This window comes from Sus scrofa, chromosome 6 (assembly GCF_054392235.1).
Source record: "Sus scrofa isolate SSC_HxYL_T2T_F1_AM1 chromosome 6, Sscrofa_HxYL_maternal_Yorkshire_Landrace_v2.0, whole genome shotgun sequence".
Taxonomy (NCBI): domain Eukaryota; kingdom Metazoa; phylum Chordata; class Mammalia; order Artiodactyla; family Suidae; genus Sus; species Sus scrofa.
The window spans coordinates 94,537,601-94,556,800 of record NC_139388.1 but is presented as its reverse complement, the minus strand read 5'-3'; the positions used below and the strand labels follow the sequence as shown (position 1 = coordinate 94,556,800).

Below are 19,200 nucleotides of genomic sequence, written 5' to 3'. Positions count from 1 at the left end.
TGGCCTCACTCAGTGGGTGAAGGATCCGGCATTGCTGTGAGCTGTGCTATAGGTCGCACATGCAGTTTGGATCCCAAGTTGCTGTGGCTGTGGTGCAGGCCAGCATCTGCAACTCCAATTGGACCCCTAGCCTGAGAACTGCCATATGCCACGGGCGTGGCCCTAAAAAGACAAAAAGAAAAAAAAAGAAAAGAAAAAAAAGACCCTCTACAAATGCAAACTCAAGTAGGTAATAACGTAAGACTGAAAAAAAAATTTTTTTTAATAATAAAAAAAAATAAAGTCCCTTGGAATGCTGTCCCTGTAGTGAACTCCAGAAGAAGAATGGAAGTGGCTAGGGAGCTTGGGCATGGAAGGACCTGGAAAAGACTCCAAAGTTAGCTAGCAGAGCATTTGATGGGAAAAGGCAAACCGAGAAACATCAGCATGCGTTTATTCATGTATTCAGTCACTGTCTCAGCAGCTACCTTTCGACCATCCTGTGTGGGTCGCAGCGAGGAGCTAACCATCTGTTGGTGAGATCCCAGGGGCCAGCTGCCCCCCAGGGGCGTGGGGGTGGGGGAGGAGTCTGTCTTTCCACAGACCCTCCGACCTTACCCAGACAGCAGAGGGAAAACGTAGCTGATGCTCCACGCTGAACCTATTTTTAGATGCTCCATGCTAACTAGCTGCAGATTGTAATATTTTAATTAAACCCCTCTAAACCCTTAAAGTGGTAAATGCCTTTTTGACCTGCTCTCTCTAATTACCTTCAGCATGTTTCAGCAAACAGCAAATGTCATCTAATTTTTGGAAGCAAGCGCAGGATAGATTGAGTGTGAAGCTGAGGGCTTTTGGCAGTAGAACCCGACTCCAGGAGAGGTGTGAGGTGTCTGGGAGAGATTAGAAAGGATTCCCTGAAGGGCTGAATCCATGGGTCCTCTTTGCAAAGGTGGACTGTGGGATCATGGTTTGGGTTTTGAGTTTCTTATTCTAATATGTTTAGTAATGTCACTTGACTTGTGTGGTCACGGGGGAAAAAAATCCTATAAAGAAACTTCAGGAAAGGTAGAATAAAGATCCCCGACCCTGAGAAATCTTGGGGAGAATGAGATGAAAGGAATCCCCCTTGGGAGTCCAATAGTCCCAGCTCCCCTTTGTTGATTATTGATGATGCCCCAGGTCCTGAGTGAGCCTTGACATCTGCTATCCTATAGAACCTCATCCTTGACAGGCCTCAGGGGACCGGAATCACTAGTCCCATTTTCCAGGAGAAGCAGCAGAATCAGAGCAGTTTTCTAATTTGACCCCGACTTCAACAACCAGCAATTGGATTTAAAACCCAGAATGTCAGAGTTCCCATTGTGGCTCAGCGGAAACAAATCTGACTAGCATCCATGAGGGTGCAGGTTCGATCCCTGGCCTTGCTCAGTGGGCCAGGGATGCATCGTTGCCATGAGCTGTGGTGTGGGTCACAGACGAGGATCCGATCTGGCGTTGCTGTGGCTGTGGTGTAGGCCGGTGGCCATAGCTCTGATTCGACCTCTAGCCTGGGAACCTTTTTATGCTGCGGGTGCAGCCCTAAAAAGCAAAAAATAAATAAATAAATAAATAAATAAATAAATAAAACCCAGAATCTCCAGCTGGTAAACCCCACAGCCTGCTCTCCCCTCCCTGTGCCATGCTGCCTTCAGGCTGGGTTGTAGCAAGTACAGTCTGTGAATGTGTTTCTCAGCACAGAATTCCAGCAGCAATCAGATGCACAGGAGAATGATGGACAGGGTTCCCCTAGGGCTTCGTTCAGACTTGGTTCAGCATTTGAGCTGCAGGTGCAGGACAGGAGCGAGCCACCAGAAGGAACTTCCTCACTGAAGGTGAGGAGCTTACGGAACAAAAGGAACAATTCTGACCCAGGGGTCTTTTGCAAATAACCCCCTGACAACACTCACTCTGCTTCGTTATAACTGTTTTTCACATCAGTTCCCTCTGCTTGCTGGTGCCGCTCCAGGGAAGAGGGACTGTGTCTTAGACATTTTTCTCTCCCCACACTCTGCCTGGCCTGTAATAGGCACTCAATAAGTGTGAGAATGAATGGGTGCAGGAACGAGCACGTGAAATGAGAAGAGATTAATTATGTCCTGGAGCCCAGGAGCCAGCTTCCCAGACCCTCCTCGGAAGGGTTTCCTGGGAAAGGTTTATCACGGCCCTGTCCACATGCAGAGAGGATGCTAGGATATTTGCCCCGTCAGAGGAAACCAGATTTGACACCACTTTCATTTTATATACTTAGGCTGGTTGAGTTGGCTCACCGTTTCTTTACTATTAGGCACTTTGCCTACAATTAGGATAAATGGCCATGTGGGCAGCAACAGAACAGGCTCATGGAACTCTTTATTAAAATAGCTGAACACTCGCATTAAAGAATGAAGTGGCTGGAACTAAAGAACACGTTTTTAAAGAAGGCAAACACCTAGGTACAATGTAGTACCCTAACCGTTATCAATCACTACTTAATCTAATTAGTTTAGAAGCTATTTTAAAGAGCTTAATTAGATTAAGCTGTGATTGATAACACTTTATATCTACTTGAGGAGAGCACTTCTTCTAATTCACCTTGAATTTTTCTGCTTCCAGTCAAAAGCCTGTTTCAGGCGTGTGCTGAGCCTGGGGAAGGGGTGGGAAGTACTTGGTTGGCCCTGAAATTACTCTGAGTGCCTGGCACCGGGTTGAGCCAGGGATCTCGGCTGGGTCCTTGGGCACAGATGTTCCAGTACCTGGTAGGCCAGCCTTGATAAGGACACCCTGAGATTCTACCTCAGAAGGCTCAAGAGCAAATGGGGGGACTTGGAAAGGTCAGCAGAGCAGCAGGTGGGCAGCTTAGCAGGCCCATAGCTGGGACCACCTAGCTTTAGGTCAACATGAGTAGTGCTGCCCCGCACCTTGGTAGAGATGAGGTGCGGGATCATGGTGGAGTCAGGGTAGGTGGGCTTGCTTACCCTGACCATGGAAGTCCATCACTGCCTAGAGAGCCATGGGTTAGGGCCTGTGGGGCTTACTGCTACCCCAGTGCTCCAGGAGCTGTGACTTCCTTTGAGCCTACCGAGAACTATGGGGCTGGGAGTGGGAGGCAGGGATGGGAACTGGACCGTGTCTAAACTAAAGTGCTTGTCTTCCATCTCCTCTCTGCAGCCCGCATGTGTGATGCCCACCTTCGAGGCCCCTCGGGCATCATCACCTCCCCCAATTTCCCCATTCAGTACGACAACAATGCACACTGTGTGTGGATCATCACAGCACTCAACCCCGCCAAGGTAAGGCTCTTGGGGAGGATGGGGAGTGTCCTATGGACAGCATTGGATGGGGGACAGTTGTTCTACCAGGGATTTCAAACCCAGAACGTGGTGGTGGTGGAGACTCTGAAGACAATTATTAAAAATTTTTTATTAAAAATTAAATAGATAAAAAGCATATTTGTAAAATATAAGAGGTAAAGAACATTAATACAGCAAACATCTGAATAGTTATCTTCCAGCTCAAGTAAAAGGAAAAAAAAAAGCACCATAGTTATTTTAGTGATGTGTGTTCCTCACTAACCTCTTTCCATTCCCATCCCTCAAGTCTCCATTACCTCAAATGTATGCTTTATTAGTCCTCTGCTTTTCTTTACAGTTAGCACATAAGTAGGTAGCCCCTAAAAATTCAACATTTAGTTTGCCAGCATCTGAACTTCCTATAAATGTAATCATGTTGTATATAGTCACTCAAAATTATGTCCTTAAGATTTATCTGTGTTGTGTATTATTTTAGATGGCAACATACATCTTTTGACATCTTTATTTCTCATTCAGTAGTTTTTTTTCCTATAACATGCCCTTTGTTCTCTTATAAATTTTACAAATATCTTGCCAAGTCCACACAATCATCTGTTGGAATCTTTAATATCAAAACCACAGATAAATTGGAGAAGAACTGATATCTTTGTGATACTGAGTCTCCCAGTCCATGAATATGGTATATCTTTATTTACTTAGGGCTTCTTTAATGGCTGTCAATAAACTTGAGTAATTTTTTTCCCACTACAAATCTTGTATATTTCTTAATGTGTTTATTACTAGATATCCGATATTTGCTGTTGCTTTTATAAATCATGTCTTTTAAAATTGCATTTTCCTCCTGTTCTTGCATGGTGGTTAGACATGCAATTAATTTTTAAGCTTAATTTTTGTGTATAGCAACTCTGCTGTAATAATTTATCTGCGAATTCTTTGGGGTTTTCTACATAAGGCAGTCATCATCTCTAAAGAATGATGGTTTTGTTTCTTCCTTTTCGATTCCTATACGTTTTCTTCAACCTTTTTCTTGCCCCAGTGTTCTCACTAGAACCTCCAGTATAATGTTAAATCATTGTGATTATGGTGGGCACTTTTGCCAATGTTTGGTGTTAAACAGAATGTTTTACTTTTTCACCATTCAGTATTATGCTTGCTGAAGTCTTTTTTAAAAATTATAGTTCTTTTCTAACCCTAGTCCTTCTCTATGGAATTAATTTCTTTCTGTCCTTTATAGTGAATGGATTTTGAATTTTATTAAGCACCTTTCTATATCTATTGATAGAATCATATGATTTTCTCCTTTATTCTCCTCTGTGGTGAATTCCACTGGTTGATTTCTATAATGTTAATCCAATCTCGCATTCCTAGGATTAAACCCAACCTGGTCATTTAGTATTATCATTTTTAAACATGCCTATATTTGATTTGCTAATATTTCATCTAGTGATTTCATCTGTTTTGTGTATACACACACACACACACACACACACACACGCCAAATTTCTGTGTCAAGATATTGCTTGCCTCATACAATGATTGTTTTCTCTCTTTCTATCCTATAGCATTATTAGTGGAAGATTGAAATAACTTTTGCCTTAAAAATTTGGTGGAACTTTTCAGAAAACTCTCTGGGCCTGGTGTTCCTTTATTGGAAGAGTTTTAAACTGTATACAATACTTTTAATGACTAAAGAACTATTTAGAGTATCTTTATTCTTGAGTCCATTTTATTAAATTTTCAAATTTATTGGTTATACAAATATGCATATTATCTCTTATTATATCTTTAATCCCTTTTTAATTTCTCATTTTGTATTTTTTAATCAGTATTGCCAGACAGTTCACATTTTGTTATTTTTTTCAAAGATTGAGTTTGTCTTTTTTAATACTTCTTTTAATATTTTTATTTTCTATTTCATCAATGTCTACTATCTGTATTTTTCTTCTATTATATTTAGGTTTTTTCTACTATTCTTTTGTTAGCATCTTAATTTTAATCCTTAATGACTTTTCCATCTTATTTAAGCATCTAAGGCTTTAAATTTCCCTCAAAATTATTTGGCTACATTCCCACAGGTTTTCTTGTTTAGTATTTTACTATGGTTTACTTCTGAATATTTTCCAATTCCATTACCTTTCATCTTTTGACCATAAGTTATTTAGAAATATTTCTTAATTTCTAAATGAAGGATTTTTCCAGCTGATTTTTTTTTTTTTTTTTTTTTACCAATTCTAAAGCTTGTGGTCAGAGAAAATTGTCTGTAGTTGAATCACTTGAAATTTGTTGAGAATTGCTTTTCGAACCAGAAATGGTCATTTTTCATATATATTCCGTGTGTGCTTGAAAAAATAAACTGTATATTTTCCAGTTTTTAAATTATAACATATACATTACATCAAGCTTGTTAATTGTGCTTATATCTTTTATATCTTCATTGATTTTGTCTTCTTGATTGGGAGGCATATTAAAACCTCCCACTGAGACGGTGGGCTTATCTATTATTCCTTGAAGTTCTATCAGTTTTTTGCTTTGTATATTTTGAGACTTTGTTATTAAAGCATGCAAGTTGAGAATTATGCATCTTTCTGGTGAGTTGAACTTTTTCAAAAATAATTATGTAATGACTGTCTTCATCTATAGTAATGTTTTTGACCTATTATGTTAGCTTTCTTTTAGTTTTTGTCTGGTAAATCTTTTCTATTCTCTTGCTTCAAACCTTTCTTCTTTCTTATGCTTTATATATGACCTCTGTTTAACTGGATTTTTAAAAATCTACCCTGACAATCTATCTTTTAACTAGAAAAGTTAGGCCATTTCAATGATACAACCATTTCTATTCTTGTATGGTTACCTACGAAATATGGATATGCATACTTAATAAAGTCTAGTGTAAATAATAATTTTATATTCCTCCTAAAAAGTCAGAAGTCTTAAAACACTATGACTTTAATTACTCCCTCCCAATTCACACTCTATGGTGTGTGTATATTTTCATGTTGCCCTGCATTTGCTCAGAAGACATTCTTATTATTGTTTAATAAAACCAATGTCGATTTTGATTTACTCACACATTTACTGCTACTTTGTTCACTTTTCCTTCTTGCACATCAGTCCTTCTCTATGAAATGAATTTCTTTCTGTCCAAAGTACATGCTTTAGAATTTATTTTCTTGTTGATGACAAACTTTCTTAATTCTTGCTTTGTGTTAAAATGTCTCTTCCCTCCTTGTTTTTGAAAGAACATTGGCATGCATGAGATAATTGATTCTTGGTTGATAATTAAATGGTTTTTGCACATGGAAATATTATTCCAGTGTCTTCTAGCTTTCATTGTTGCTGCAAGTTTATTGTCATTCCTTTGTATGACATTCCTCTGGCTGCCATTATGGTCTTTTCCTCGTTTTTAGTGCCCTACAAGTTTCACTATCATATGCCTACTTGTAGTATTTATCTTACTTTATTTTGTTAAGTTTCTTGAATCTGTGGACTTCATCTTTCATCAGTTTGGGAAAATTTTTAGCCTTTATTGTTTAACTGTTGTCTCTCCGTTATTCTCTCTCTTTTCTTGCTTCTGGAAGTCTGACAAGGCACATTAATATTTCTCATTCTATCTTCTTTGTTTCTTAACTTCTATCATTTTCTCTCTTTCATTCTATTCAATAATTCCAATTCAGTTATGTCTAACTGAATTCAATGGCTGTTGAATTCATTCACTGACGATATATTTTAATTTCAAATATCATTTTCAGTTTATGTAGCCCTACTTGTTCCTTTTTGACATGCTTTTTGATTTTATTTTATACTCTCTTGCTCCTTACACATATGTTTAAATCTTTCTTTACTTAAATATATTAAACATATTTTTTAATATTCTGTGTCTGTTAATCCCAGTATGTGAAATCTTTGCAAGTCTCACTCTGTTGCCTGTTGTTTCTCACCTCTGGCCCCCAGAACCTCTTTCTTTGTTTTGTAATTTTTGACGATGTGGTTAGAATCATACATTTGTGGAAATTCTTTCAGACTTGAGGAGAAGGTGATATATTTGCTTCTACTCAGTTCAGACTAAATTTTCAGTATGAAGCTTTCAAACCACCCAAGTAATCTAAAGGCTGCAAACCCATGTGAAGGCAGACTTATTGTGATGGAATCTCAGGGGAAGTTTTCTGCTTGCTGTTCACTCCGTGTCAGGGTCTGAGATAAACAGTCAGCCTCCTGATCCACCCAGAGAGTAGCAGTGCCCCAGGAGAAGGAAGGTAGCCTTATTGCTGGTTCCTACTCACACTAAGAGTACAGCTTTAACTAGCTCCGCTTTGTTCAGGGCTGTCATACTAGAGGCCTCAACCCTGATGGGCCCTGACCTTTTCTCCTACTCCCTCTTCTCTTCAAGGCCCTGAAAACCAAAGCTCTACTTCACCCATTTTTTTCTTTTTCTTTTTAGGGACACACCTGCAGCATATGAAAGTTCCCGGGCTAGGGGCTGAATCAGAGCTGTAGCTGCTGGCCTATGCCACAGCCATAGCAATGCTGGATCCAGGCCCTGTCTGCAACCTACACTGCAGCTCACAGCCATGTCAGATCCTTTAACCCACAGAGTTCATAATACTTACTAACTTACAAAAAGCTTTTTTTTTTCTTTTTAAATTTTAATCAACATTTTAAAATTTTCTCAAGAATGCCTAGGACCAGAATTCCCATTGTGGCTTAGTGGGTTAAGACTCTGACTAGTACCCATGAGGATGTGGGTTCCATCCCTGGCCTCACTCAGTGGATTAAGGATCTGGCATTGCCACAGGCTGAGGTGTAGGTCACAGATGTGGCTTGGATCTGGCATTGCTGTGGCTGTGGTGTAGGCTGGCAGCTGCAGCTCTGATTTGACCCCTAGCCTGGAAACTTCCATATGCTGCAGGTACAGCCCTAAAAAGAAAAAAAAATATATTGAATACCTAGGACCACAGTCCTTAGAACACTGGAAACGGATTTCCTCTGCAAGTCATTTTACAAAGAAAGATTCCTATTTTATCAAACCATGTGATGATGAACCTAGCCAATGGAGAAGGATGCTGCAGCCACACAGGGATGGAGATGGAGGCTAACCTAGACGAAGGACCTTCTACCATGGAGTTATTAAGTTGTCGACTGGAGGGCTCTGTCTGGGGCGTTGTTAAAGATACTTACCTCTGTATTCTTTTGAACCTGAAGGTGAGGTACAGGAGAAAGTGTAGGTAAGGCCTGAAAATTTTCTGAGAAACAGTTTGATATACCCACAGAAGTCCTAGTCTTGGCTGGTATGTGGAGGTCAGGGGCCTCACATTGGTCACTACTCTGCATGCCCTGAAGGAGGGCACACCAGCTCAGGGTTCTGAAGCCAGCCCCTCGGAAGGGCACTCCTTCCGAGTCAAGTTGTGTAGAAGAGTGTTCTCAGCATCTTCATTGGTTCTTAGGCTTCAAGGAGTTCCAAGGGAGCCCAGAGAGGCTGAAGGGATTTCCTTACTGACACCATGTAGGAGAAGAGCCAGGGAGCATACAGTGCAGGAAGGAGGGCGTAAGTATAGAAACTTAAAGTCTAAGACCATGGAATCAGAACTGCCTTCCTGCAAACAGCAGGGAAAATGCTTAGTGTGTTCCTACCCCTGTTCACTGGCCCACAGAGAGATACACGTGCATCCAAAGCCTGCTTTCAGTCACCTTTGGGGCATCTCCTTCAGCAGAAATCTCCAAGTTCACACTGTTTTATAAGATGAGCATTTATTTGTTCTTCGACCATTGGTGTGATCTCTGCCCTTGAGGAACATACACACAGGAGAGAAGACATGCGTGTAAATATAGAGCTGGAGTTTGCATAAGTGCTTGCGGAGGTGTGTCTAGAGTATGATGAGAAAATCTAGAAAGGAGCTGCTAACTGCCAGGTCAGGGAATGTTTCCCAGAGGAGGTGACGTTTGAACCAAGTCTTAAGGATGGGTAGGCTTAGAAGTGAATATCTCAGAGTGGACACACATGCAAAGGCACTGAGGTTTAAAATAGAATTGAAAATCACTCAACATGCCTATGCCAAAGTGAGGCTGGGGAAGTCAGCAAGATCCAGATCATAGTGAACCCACAGGCTTGGTAAAGAGGCTTTGGTTTTATCCTGAAATAGACTTTTTAGGGTAGAAGGGCTAGGCTGTTGGTAATAACAGTCGTAGTTGTCTCTTGTTGAATGCCCATCATGTGCCAAGCGCTGAGCTAAAGCCTTCTGTAGAAATGACTCTGTCTCATTCTCTTCACAGCACAATTAATTAGGTTTTAAAAGATCCATTTGATGGAAGAAGAAACTAAATCACAGCAAGGTTCAAGGTTAGGAAGCTTAGTCATAGCACAAAACCTGTAAGTGGCAGCACTGGGATTTAAACCCAGTCTTTGCCCATGAACTTAAGTAGCTGTGCTGTCCTGCTGGATGAAACAAAGTCTCAGAGTAGATGGGAGGTATGGGGGCTAACAGCACCAGGATCAGCCTTGAGAAGGATGAGGTCCACCCTTTCTTCTGAACTGGAGCAGTAGCAGGAAGGTCTGAATTTTTAAAGATTCCTCTGGCAGCAGTAGAGATATTAGGAATACTGGAGGGAGTCAGACTAGTGAGGAATCTGAAACAGTTACCTAAGTTCAAAAAACGGGGTCATTGACCAAGGCTTTGGAAACATGGTGGGGGAGACAGATTTAAGGGAATTTAAGGAATGTGATGGGACTTGGTGGCTGATTGGATGTAAGGATGGAGGAAGAAAGAAAGGTCTCAGTCAGCGTTGTGTCCCAAGTGACCAACAGAGTTCCCAGCATGCAGTAGGCACTCAGTACACATTCATTGCCCAGCTGGATGATGACTCGGTGCCTTCTCACTGGAACCAATGGGAGGCTTTAAAAGGTTTGCGAAAGGAGGAACATGCTTGGCGGCAGTCAGAAAGGACACGTGGCACCTTTGACGTGCCTGTGTTTCATCCAATGATACTGGGATACACTGATTAAAAACTGGATCAATTTGGATTCGAGAGAGATTTGTGTTAGTTCATCGGCACACGATTGGGAACAGAAGCATAAGGAGTGGAAAGAGCAGAGAGTGAGAAGATTCGGGAGGGATCTGGGGACTCCATCCTTAAAGATGAAGGAGATCCAGTGAGGGAAACAGAAAGAACAGTCAACGAGGCTGCAAATCAGGAAGAGTTTCCTGCCAGGATCCACCTGACGATGGCCGTGATGAACAGGGTCCTGTTGGAGAAGGACTGGAAAGAGACTGTGGCTTTGGGCTTTGGAAGAAGACCTTTCAGTGGAGCTTGGGGGTTAGAAACAACAGTGGGGGGGGAGTGAATGGATGAGGGGGGAGCTCTAGAGGCCAGACATGTAGACAGCCCTTTTGACAACTTCATGATGAAGTGAGAAAAGGAAAAAGGATACAGGGGTGGGCTCTTGTGAACAGAGAGCTTTGGGCTACCTTGGGGGTGTTTGTTTAGGCTATTGGGATTTTGAGTATGTTCCCAGGCTGAGGGTGAAGCAAGCACACAGGAAGAGAGCGAAGACTTGGGGAAGAGGGTGATGAGAGAGTGAGAGGCCAAATGGGCTGAGAATGCGGGGGTTCCTTCCACATGGAACAGATGGAGGACCGCGCTGTCGGGAGAAGGCGCTGAGAGTTTTGCCTGCAGGGGTGGAGACTAGGACCTATGTCCCTGGGTCTTCATATAATCATGGATGATTATGCATCCCAGGGACCTGTGCATGTGTGGGCACGAGGACTCTCCCTGGAATTTCATCCCCCTTGCAGGACCTTTCCTGCTTGAGCTTGAGAGGGAGCTGGGAATGTTCCAGGGACGAGGGCCCCCAAGAGCAATAGGAAGGTCCAAAAGATGATCTGGCGTGGGAATGGCTGAGACCCAATGTCAAGGTACCAGCCTTGACCGAGCACCCAGAGCCTATGCAGCTCTTCACTGTGGGAACTAGAACTGAGTTCTTTTGGGGAGGCAGGTGTCAGGTGTGTCTCTCCTCAGTAAGAATAAAACAGTGAGAATAAAACAATTAAAGCCACCGTAGTCCATCCAGAGAAAAGAGAAAAGAAGGCTCAGAGCCAGTGGCACTGGCCGACTCAGTACACAGCACCCATGCTCCCTTAGATTGGGCAGCCTTGAGATACACGAGCCCTGCCTTGGCCACTTGGGCTAGCTTAGTTTTTATAGTCATTCTGCTGACAATAACATTCCTCAAATTTGGTTAATCATCAGAAATACCTGGAGGGACTGTAAAGACAGAAATTCTGAAGATTTTTCCTCAAAGATCAGATTCAGTGGCTCTGGGGTGGGAACTTAGAAGATATGTGTGTGTGTGTGTGTATGTGTGTGTGTGTGTGTGTGTGTATAGGCTTTTTGGCTTTTTCTAGAGCCGCTCCCACAGCATATGGAGGTTCCCAGGCTAGGGGTCTAATCAGAGCTGTAGCCACCGACCTACGCCAGAGCCACAGCAACGCGGGATCTGAGCCGTGTCTGCAACCCACACCACAGCTCACGGCAACGCCGGATCCTTAACCCACTGAGTGAGGCCAGGGATCGAACCCGCGACCTCATGGTTCCTAGTCGGATTCATTAACCACTGAGCCACGAAAGGAACTCCTGGAAGGTATATTTTTAAAAAGCACCCTAGTGGTTCAGACCAGCCTAGCTTGTGTCATAAATAACAACCCTCTTCCCTCCCAGCAAAGCACGCAGGGCCCACCTGCCCCAGCCCCCTCAGGCAGCCCCGGCCTCAACCACCCTGAACTTCTGGCACATTGATGGCCCTGGCCCTTTAAGACCTTCTTCCAGGGCATCCTATCCATGTGCCCCTTCCCTTCTCCTCCCAGCAAATTCCCATCCCCTTTTGAGAGCACTAATTCCTAATTCCCCCAGGTCTTGGTCCCGCCTCTGTTCCTCAGCTCCTGTTGATGACCTTGCATGGTCTTGAGAAGTTCTTGCCCCCATAGCTCATCAGCATCCTGAAAGCAGGGACACCCTCTGGTTTATTTCTCCTGCCCTTAGCACAGTACCCAGCGGAGGAGCCCAGCAGCTGTTTGACTGCCTTCCTACCTGATGGAGGATACCTGCCTGCATCACGAGGCTCCTTGGGTGGGGCCCCGCCCGCAGGGGGCCCCAGAGCCTCCTCCTGTTAGAGCCTTTCTGCTCAGCATCGGCAAAGATGTGACTGATGAAATTTCCATGGTCAGGCCTGAAACCCAGTCCTGCATCCATGTCCCCTCCCTGCACACATCGGCCTTTCCCAGCTTCTCGGTTAGAAACTCAAGACACATGATTCAATTTGCAGGTGAGCCTTGCTGGGTTTGATCTGGACTGTTAATCCTCCTTTGCTAGAAAAGAAATAAAAGGCAGGCCAGAGAGAAGGAGAGAGACAGACGGGAGGGAGTAGGGGGAGGAGGCAAGGGAGAAGGAAGGGCCTGGAAGGGAGAGAAAGAAAGTGCATCTCAAGAACTTCAAAGCCAAAGATAACAGCGGCTTGATTATTCACTCCTTGGGGAGTATCAGTGTCACTCTTCCCTTCGTAGACCCGAAGAACTGAGAAATGACTCTCCAGGCAGCGATCACTCTCTCGTGCAAATGTCAGGAACCCATACGTGGCCCATGTGTTCACTCACTTATTCATTCAGCAAACATTGACTCTCGAGCTGTCTGTACTGGGCCCTAGGCAAGATGCTGGCTGGTGATCAGAGAGGTTTTCCCTCAGTGCCCCCACAGCCCAGTCCTCATGACTGGACCACCCTAGAGGGACCCTCGCTGGCCCCTCCAAGTCCTCACCCCGATCCCTTTCCTTTCACAATTGTCTTCATGTCACAGCGTATCTTGGCGCGCCTCTTCCTTAGAGCTGGCTGGGCCCGTGCCCGCATGCCCTCCTCTATTTGCAAAGATAAGGCCCAGTCCCCACTCTAGCCGGGACTTTATGTCCCTCTCATTTGCCCCCTCCCGTGCTCCCCTGATTTCAGCACTAACACACTGGGCTGCGTCTCCTCTGAACTCCTGTATCTCTTCTTCTAGACTGTGAGGCCTCAGGGCAGTGGCCATGATGGTCCTTGCTTCTGTTGCTTCTCCAAAGCCCAGAACGTGTCAAGAGCATATTCACTGTGGAATAAATAAATGAATCCACCAATCCCTGAGCAAATGAATGGATGAAAAGACTTACTACTCTCAGAGCCACCAAAATTAAATCTGAGGTGGTGACCTAAGTTCCGGAATCTCTGACAAAGTTCTCCACCTCTGCCCCTCAGCCGTCTTAACCAGCCTCCTCAAAAGCCTTCCTCAGAGGCACTTGGAGGCCTCTCTGCTTGAACTCCTGAGGGGTCGTACCAGCCCCTCCATGGGCCTCCCCTCCTCCCCATCGCAAGAGCCCGTGGGGTTCAGCCCTGCCCTGGGCCCTCGGCAAGATCCAGGCTGGAGTCACCATGCAGGCTGTGCTTGGGGAAAGGGAGGGCCCTTCCTTTCAGGGAGCTAATGGTCTGACAGCAGCATTAGGCAACAGAGGCGAGAGGGGAGGCCAGGGTCAGCCCTCAGGAGCCCAGAGATGTACCCTGAGGGGGAATAGAGAAACAGGCCTAGAGCCCAGCAATGGGGAGCTGACCCGCTGGGAAGGGGCAGAGGCAGGCCATGTAAACGTAGCATTTCCCTGCCGAGAAGCTGAGCTTTATCCTGAGGGTCAAGAGTTGGTAAACTCTTCCGCGGTGATGAAGGCTTTCTTCAGAACCCATCGTCATTCGGTCTCGATTGGCCGTCAGTTGCAGAAAACGGCTCAGCAGAAGCTGAACCAAAACAAATTATTTCCCTCCCATCCCAAAGGTGCAGAGGGAAGACTCCCGGGCTGGTCTGGCAGTGCTCTCAGTGTCCTCCAGCATCTCCTATTTTCCCCTCCGCCATTCCTTGCATGTGGCTCTTGTCCTCATGATCACAAGAAGGCTGCTTCATCTCTGTCCTCACATCTGTAGTCCAGAAAAACAAGGAGAAAGGTGGGGAAAATGCCCTGAGGACTTCTCAGCTTGTGTCTCATGCTTAGAATCCTGTCACTTCACTATCCTTAGTTCTCAGGTTAGCCAGCTACATTATGCTCTTCAAACAAAGCTATTAAGAATGGGTAGGAGTTCCCGTCGTGGCGCAGTTGTTAACGAATCTGACTAGGAACCATGAGGTTGCGGGTTCCGTCCCTGCCCTTGCTCAGTGGGTTAACGATTCGGCGTTGCCGTGAGCTGTGGTGTAGGTTGCAGACGCGGCTCGGATCCCGCATTGCTGTGGCTCTGGCGTAGGCCAGTGGCTACAGCTCTGATTAGACCCCTAGCCTGGGAATCTCCATATGCCGCGGGAGCGGCCCAAAGAAATAGCAAAAAGACAAAAAAAAAAAGAAAAAAAAAAAAAAGAATGGGTAAACAGGAGTTCCCATTGTGGCTCAGTGGGCTAGGAACCCAACATAGTGTCGGTGAGGTTTGATCCCGGGCCTCTCTCCATGAGTTAAGGATTCAGCATTGCCACAAGCTGCCGTGTAGGTCGCAGAGGCAGCTCGGATCTGGCGTGTTGCTGTAGCCGTGGTGTAGGCTGGCAGCTGCATCTCCAATTCAATCCCTAGCCTGGGAACTTCCATATGCTAAGGGTGTGGCCATAAAAAAAAAAAAAAAAAAAAAGAATGGGTCAAGAGTGGGAGGGACATTGAGTGAACCACTCGCTGTTATCTGTCACAGAATCCCAAAACATGAACCAGATCTAAAGGAGCTGCTTTGGCTAGAGCAAGCCCTGGCCCCTCTGGTTCTTTCCCCACTTTTCTTTGTGCCTTGCAGTACCTTTATGGAACCCTGGGGTGCCTAGGAACCCAGTTTGAAAACCATTGCCCTAGGCTAGTGGTCAGCAAATGGTTTTGGTAAAGAGCCAGATAATAACTATTTTAGGCTTTGAGAGCCATGTGAGGTTTCTGTTGCATGTCCTTCTTCATAGTGGTTTATTTATTTATTTTTTAAGCCTTTAAAAATGTAAACACACCTCTTAACTCAAGGGGCCAAACCAAAACAGGCCACAGGCCAGATGTGGCCCAAGGGCCACAGCTGTGCAGCCTCTGCTCTGAGAGGTTGCCAGGCACAGAAGGAAGGATGGGCAGCAGAGGCCAGAGCCCAGCCAGGTGGCCGTGATCGAAATGCGAGCATTGGACAGTCTCAGTGGAGGTGTCTCGGGGCTCCAGCTTCCCAAAATAAGCCTGTGGGCTCTCAAATCCTTTGCAGCCCCACCAAGGCCTTGGGCACAAGCTGGCACCACTGGGATCCCTGTCCTTTGGCTGGTGCTGGACAGTGATCAGGAAGCAAGGTATGTCCTCCAGGACCAGGGCGGGCACCCTCCATGGTCCCTCTCCCGTCCCCCCCGGTTCTCGGGAAAGGTAGCTGTGTGCAGTTAGCTGTGGTCTCCAAGACTCCCTCCCCCAGCCGCACTCCCTCCCCACAATGAACACAGACCCAGGCTCCCCTAAGCCTCCTCCCACCCCTGGACCCTGTACCCGCCTCCCAGCAGGTCTTTCTACCTCCAACCCTTCCTCCATGCCAAGCTATAGCGTCCTCTCAACTTCAGCCTCGAGCCCACTCTGACCTGCCAGGCAAAGCCAAGTGCAGACTCAGCCAGGCTGGCTACACCTCCCTCCCCTCCCCCACTTCGGCTGCCCTCCCTGCTCCTCATTCCCCTGTCCTCCGCTCAGAGCATCTCCCAGATGGAGCCCACACCCTTCTCCATCCTGCAGGGCCCAGCACACCCACCTCCTCCCCCATCCGACCGCCTTTCATCTCTCTCTCCTTTGCCACCCTCCGGAACTCACCATCTGCGCGGTGCCCTCGGCATTTAGATTCTCTTCTCAGTTGTCAGGCGAGTGAGATAACTTATGGGAAGCAGCTAGCTCGGTGCTCGGCATGGGGCAGGTGCTCGGTAATTATATCCTAGTGAAGGGTCCGTTCATTCATTTACCTAATGGGTGCAAATTGGGTGTCTGAGCTGTGTGCACACGTGCCTCTTTGATCATGCCTATTTCATGCACTGCCACTCTCCTGTCCCAGAAAAACACTTTCCAGCTTGTTGGATCTGCATGTTACTTAATGAATCATTATAGGATCCTGTCTTTAAACAAGGGCCAAAGAGAAGGGGGGGGTGGGGGGAATGAAAGCACCAGTACATCGTGCACTGCGGCCCATCCCAAAGCTTCAACGGGGTGCGTGTTGTCCAGCTACTTGGTGTAATTAGCTCCTCTGTTAAGGTCAGACGCTCTAAAATGCAGCTCACATCAGTGGCTGCTCTAATCGGTGATGTAAATCACTTCATGGCTCTGGGTTCTGGCCTTCAAAGCAATGTGTTCCCATTATAGACCTACTAATCACATGCTCCCTGTTTTGGTGGTGGCTTGGCAAGCTGGCTGGTGACAATGGCAAGAATGTACAGCCAGGACCCTGACTCCCTGCAGAAGCCAGGCCCCTCCACCTGCAGAAGGCATGACTGGCCTTGCAGTATTTTATGACCAAGTGTTGACTGAGCTGGGTCCCTGTGAGTCCAGAAAAAAGAGCTGAGGAAGGGGTTGGGAGGATAAGTCATGGTCCCTATCTGGGGACCTGAGACCTCGCTGGAGTGCAGCGAGCATGGCAAAGAGCCTGGCCCCTGGCTGCCTGATGAGTCCCTGTTCTACCACTTAGCTGTGTGATCTCAGGCGAGTGGCCTAACATCTCTGTGCCTGGGCTTTCCCATGTGTAAAATGGAGGTATTCATAGCGGCTGTTGTTGTGAGTCTTACGTGAGTTGAGTATAAAGGGCTCAGAACAGAGTCAAGTACATTATGAGTGTCAGCTCTTACAGTGACGAAATCTCTCAAGAGATGTTCAAAAACCGTGATTAAGTGTCTCAAAGACTCTCCTAGACCCGGGGTCGGCAAACTACCACCTCGAGCCAAATCCAGTTCATTGCTTGTTTTTGCAAACTTTTATTGGAACACAAGCACACTCATTCGTATGCACATGTTTGTACGTGGGTTAGGGCTGTACATGCTACTTGGGTGTACGCAGCCATGGCTCCGTTCATCCTGTGACAGCAAAGCTGGGTCTCTGCGACGGACATCAGATGGAATGCACAGGGGCAAATATCTACTCCCTGGCCCTTTAAGGGAGCAGTCTGCCCACCTTTGTTCTAGATGGCACCTCCTGTGAGGGGTCCAAGAGCCTGGCAATCCATCCACACTGGAGAGTCAGGAAAAGTTTGGAAAGCTTTCTCCTATTCAACATTGTCTGAGCCCCTGGCACACCAGTGGATGCTGGCAGGTCAGAGGCCATGAGACCTGGCCCCTGCCCTCCAGGGGGCTCATGGTATGGTGGAAGACCAGTTGCCAGGTCAGTCACAGGTAAGTCCTGACACAGAGCAAGGAGGAAGGGCAGTCAGGGAGCACTTGACCAAGAGCTCAAAGATGTGGAGACATGGCCAGGGGAGCCGGGGCGCAGGAAATGGCAACATCTTTTGGAAGGCAGGACCGGCTTCCCCTTCCTTCTCCATTTATTGAGCTCCACTCCATCTCGCAAATCAGCCTGGGCTTCATCTCCTCCAGGAAGCCTCCTCCAGCCTCCTCCCAGCCAGGGGGACCCCCTCGTCCCCGTGAGTGTGCTGGAGGTGGGGAGCCTGCACACACTGTACTGGGCTCGTGCCCAAGGGCTGCACAGGTTTCCTGCTGAGGTACCTGAAGACCCCCTGGGGGAGCTTCCCTCCGAGGGGCTGTTTGATTTGGACAGGGAAAGCCTGCACAGCTAGGAAGGATGATCCACGGGAATTCTCTAGTCCCTGGGTTATAGAATAGAAAACAAAGAAGCACCTCCAGCCTCCCTACTGGGGGACTGAGCATCTCCATTGCCTTGACTGAAGCAGACAAGAGACGGAGACTAGATGTTAGGAGAGGGGCCTCTGTGTGTCCTGTCTCCGTGACTAGCACTGTCACCCAGCACCCAGTTGCCCAAACCCGAAACCCGCAAGTCATCCCAGATCCCTCCATATCCATCCAATCACACGGCCCTAAAGATGTCAGGCCTTGTCTCTCTTCCACCCCTCCTGCCCCGCTGCATCGCTCACTTAACTGCCATAGAAGCCTCGAGCTGTCCTCACCTCCCCCAGCCTCCCTTCTGCATTTTCCACCTGAGCACCCATACCTACATTCTCCGGCACTTAGGTGTCCCTGCCAGCCACTGTGCAAGACCCTTCTGTCCCCCCCCCGCCAGGATGAACCCCAGCCGTTTGGGGCAGGGGAGACCACGAAACCCTTTGGACTTAGCTCCAGGCAAACATCTCAAATTCCAAGCCTTTTTGAGTCATCTCCTTGCACTGAGGGCCCATCCACATTGTCCCCCAGAGCAAGGCGGCTGCCAGCTGTGCTGTTTGTGGACGTACATTGACAAGATGCTGACTATTTGTTCTAAAACGTTCCATCTCTGCCCCAGCTCAGCCCTTGTGTACCTGACCCCTCCTGTCCCAGCATCCCCCTTTGACTTGGCTGTCTTCCATAACCTTCCAAATTCTCAGACCACAACCCCCATCGTGAACAGCCCCCGCCCACACTGCTCCCCGACTCCCGCCCCCCGACAAGGCTCTGAGATCTGCAAGCCCTCACTGTAGCATCTGTCACCTGGCATTGCAGTTATCAGTTTACTTTTCCGTCTCCCTGTTCACCGAGGGCAGGGCCCATGTCGTGCTCCCTGTTGAAATGCCCACCTCCTCGGGTGGCATGTGGTGAGTGCTTCGTATCTGTGGAAGGCAGGACCAAAGTTAAGAGAGAAGCATCTTGTCGAAATCTCTTTCCCGGAACATTCATTTAATCAAAAAATAAACCAGTGGATGGAGAAAAGCAGGCAGAG

At 46.6% G+C, this 19,200-nt stretch overlaps 1 protein-coding gene across 14 annotated transcripts in view; it reads left to right on the top strand.

The window, feature by feature from the left end:
* Positions 1-19,200, top strand: part of CSMD2 (CUB and Sushi multiple domains 2) — a 646,878-nt gene that overhangs the window by 335,021 nt on the left and 292,657 nt on the right. For 8 of the 14 annotated variants that reach the window (XM_084963759.1, XM_084963749.1, XM_021095859.2 and 5 more), the window contains one exon: positions 3,169-3,290. The exons of the other annotated variants lie outside the window; for them this stretch is intronic. In XM_084963759.1, the coding sequence (XP_084819885.1) occupies positions 3,169-3,290 (122 nt within the window). The remainder of the gene's footprint in view (positions 1-3,168; positions 3,291-19,200) is intronic. 14 annotated transcript variants of the gene reach the window in all.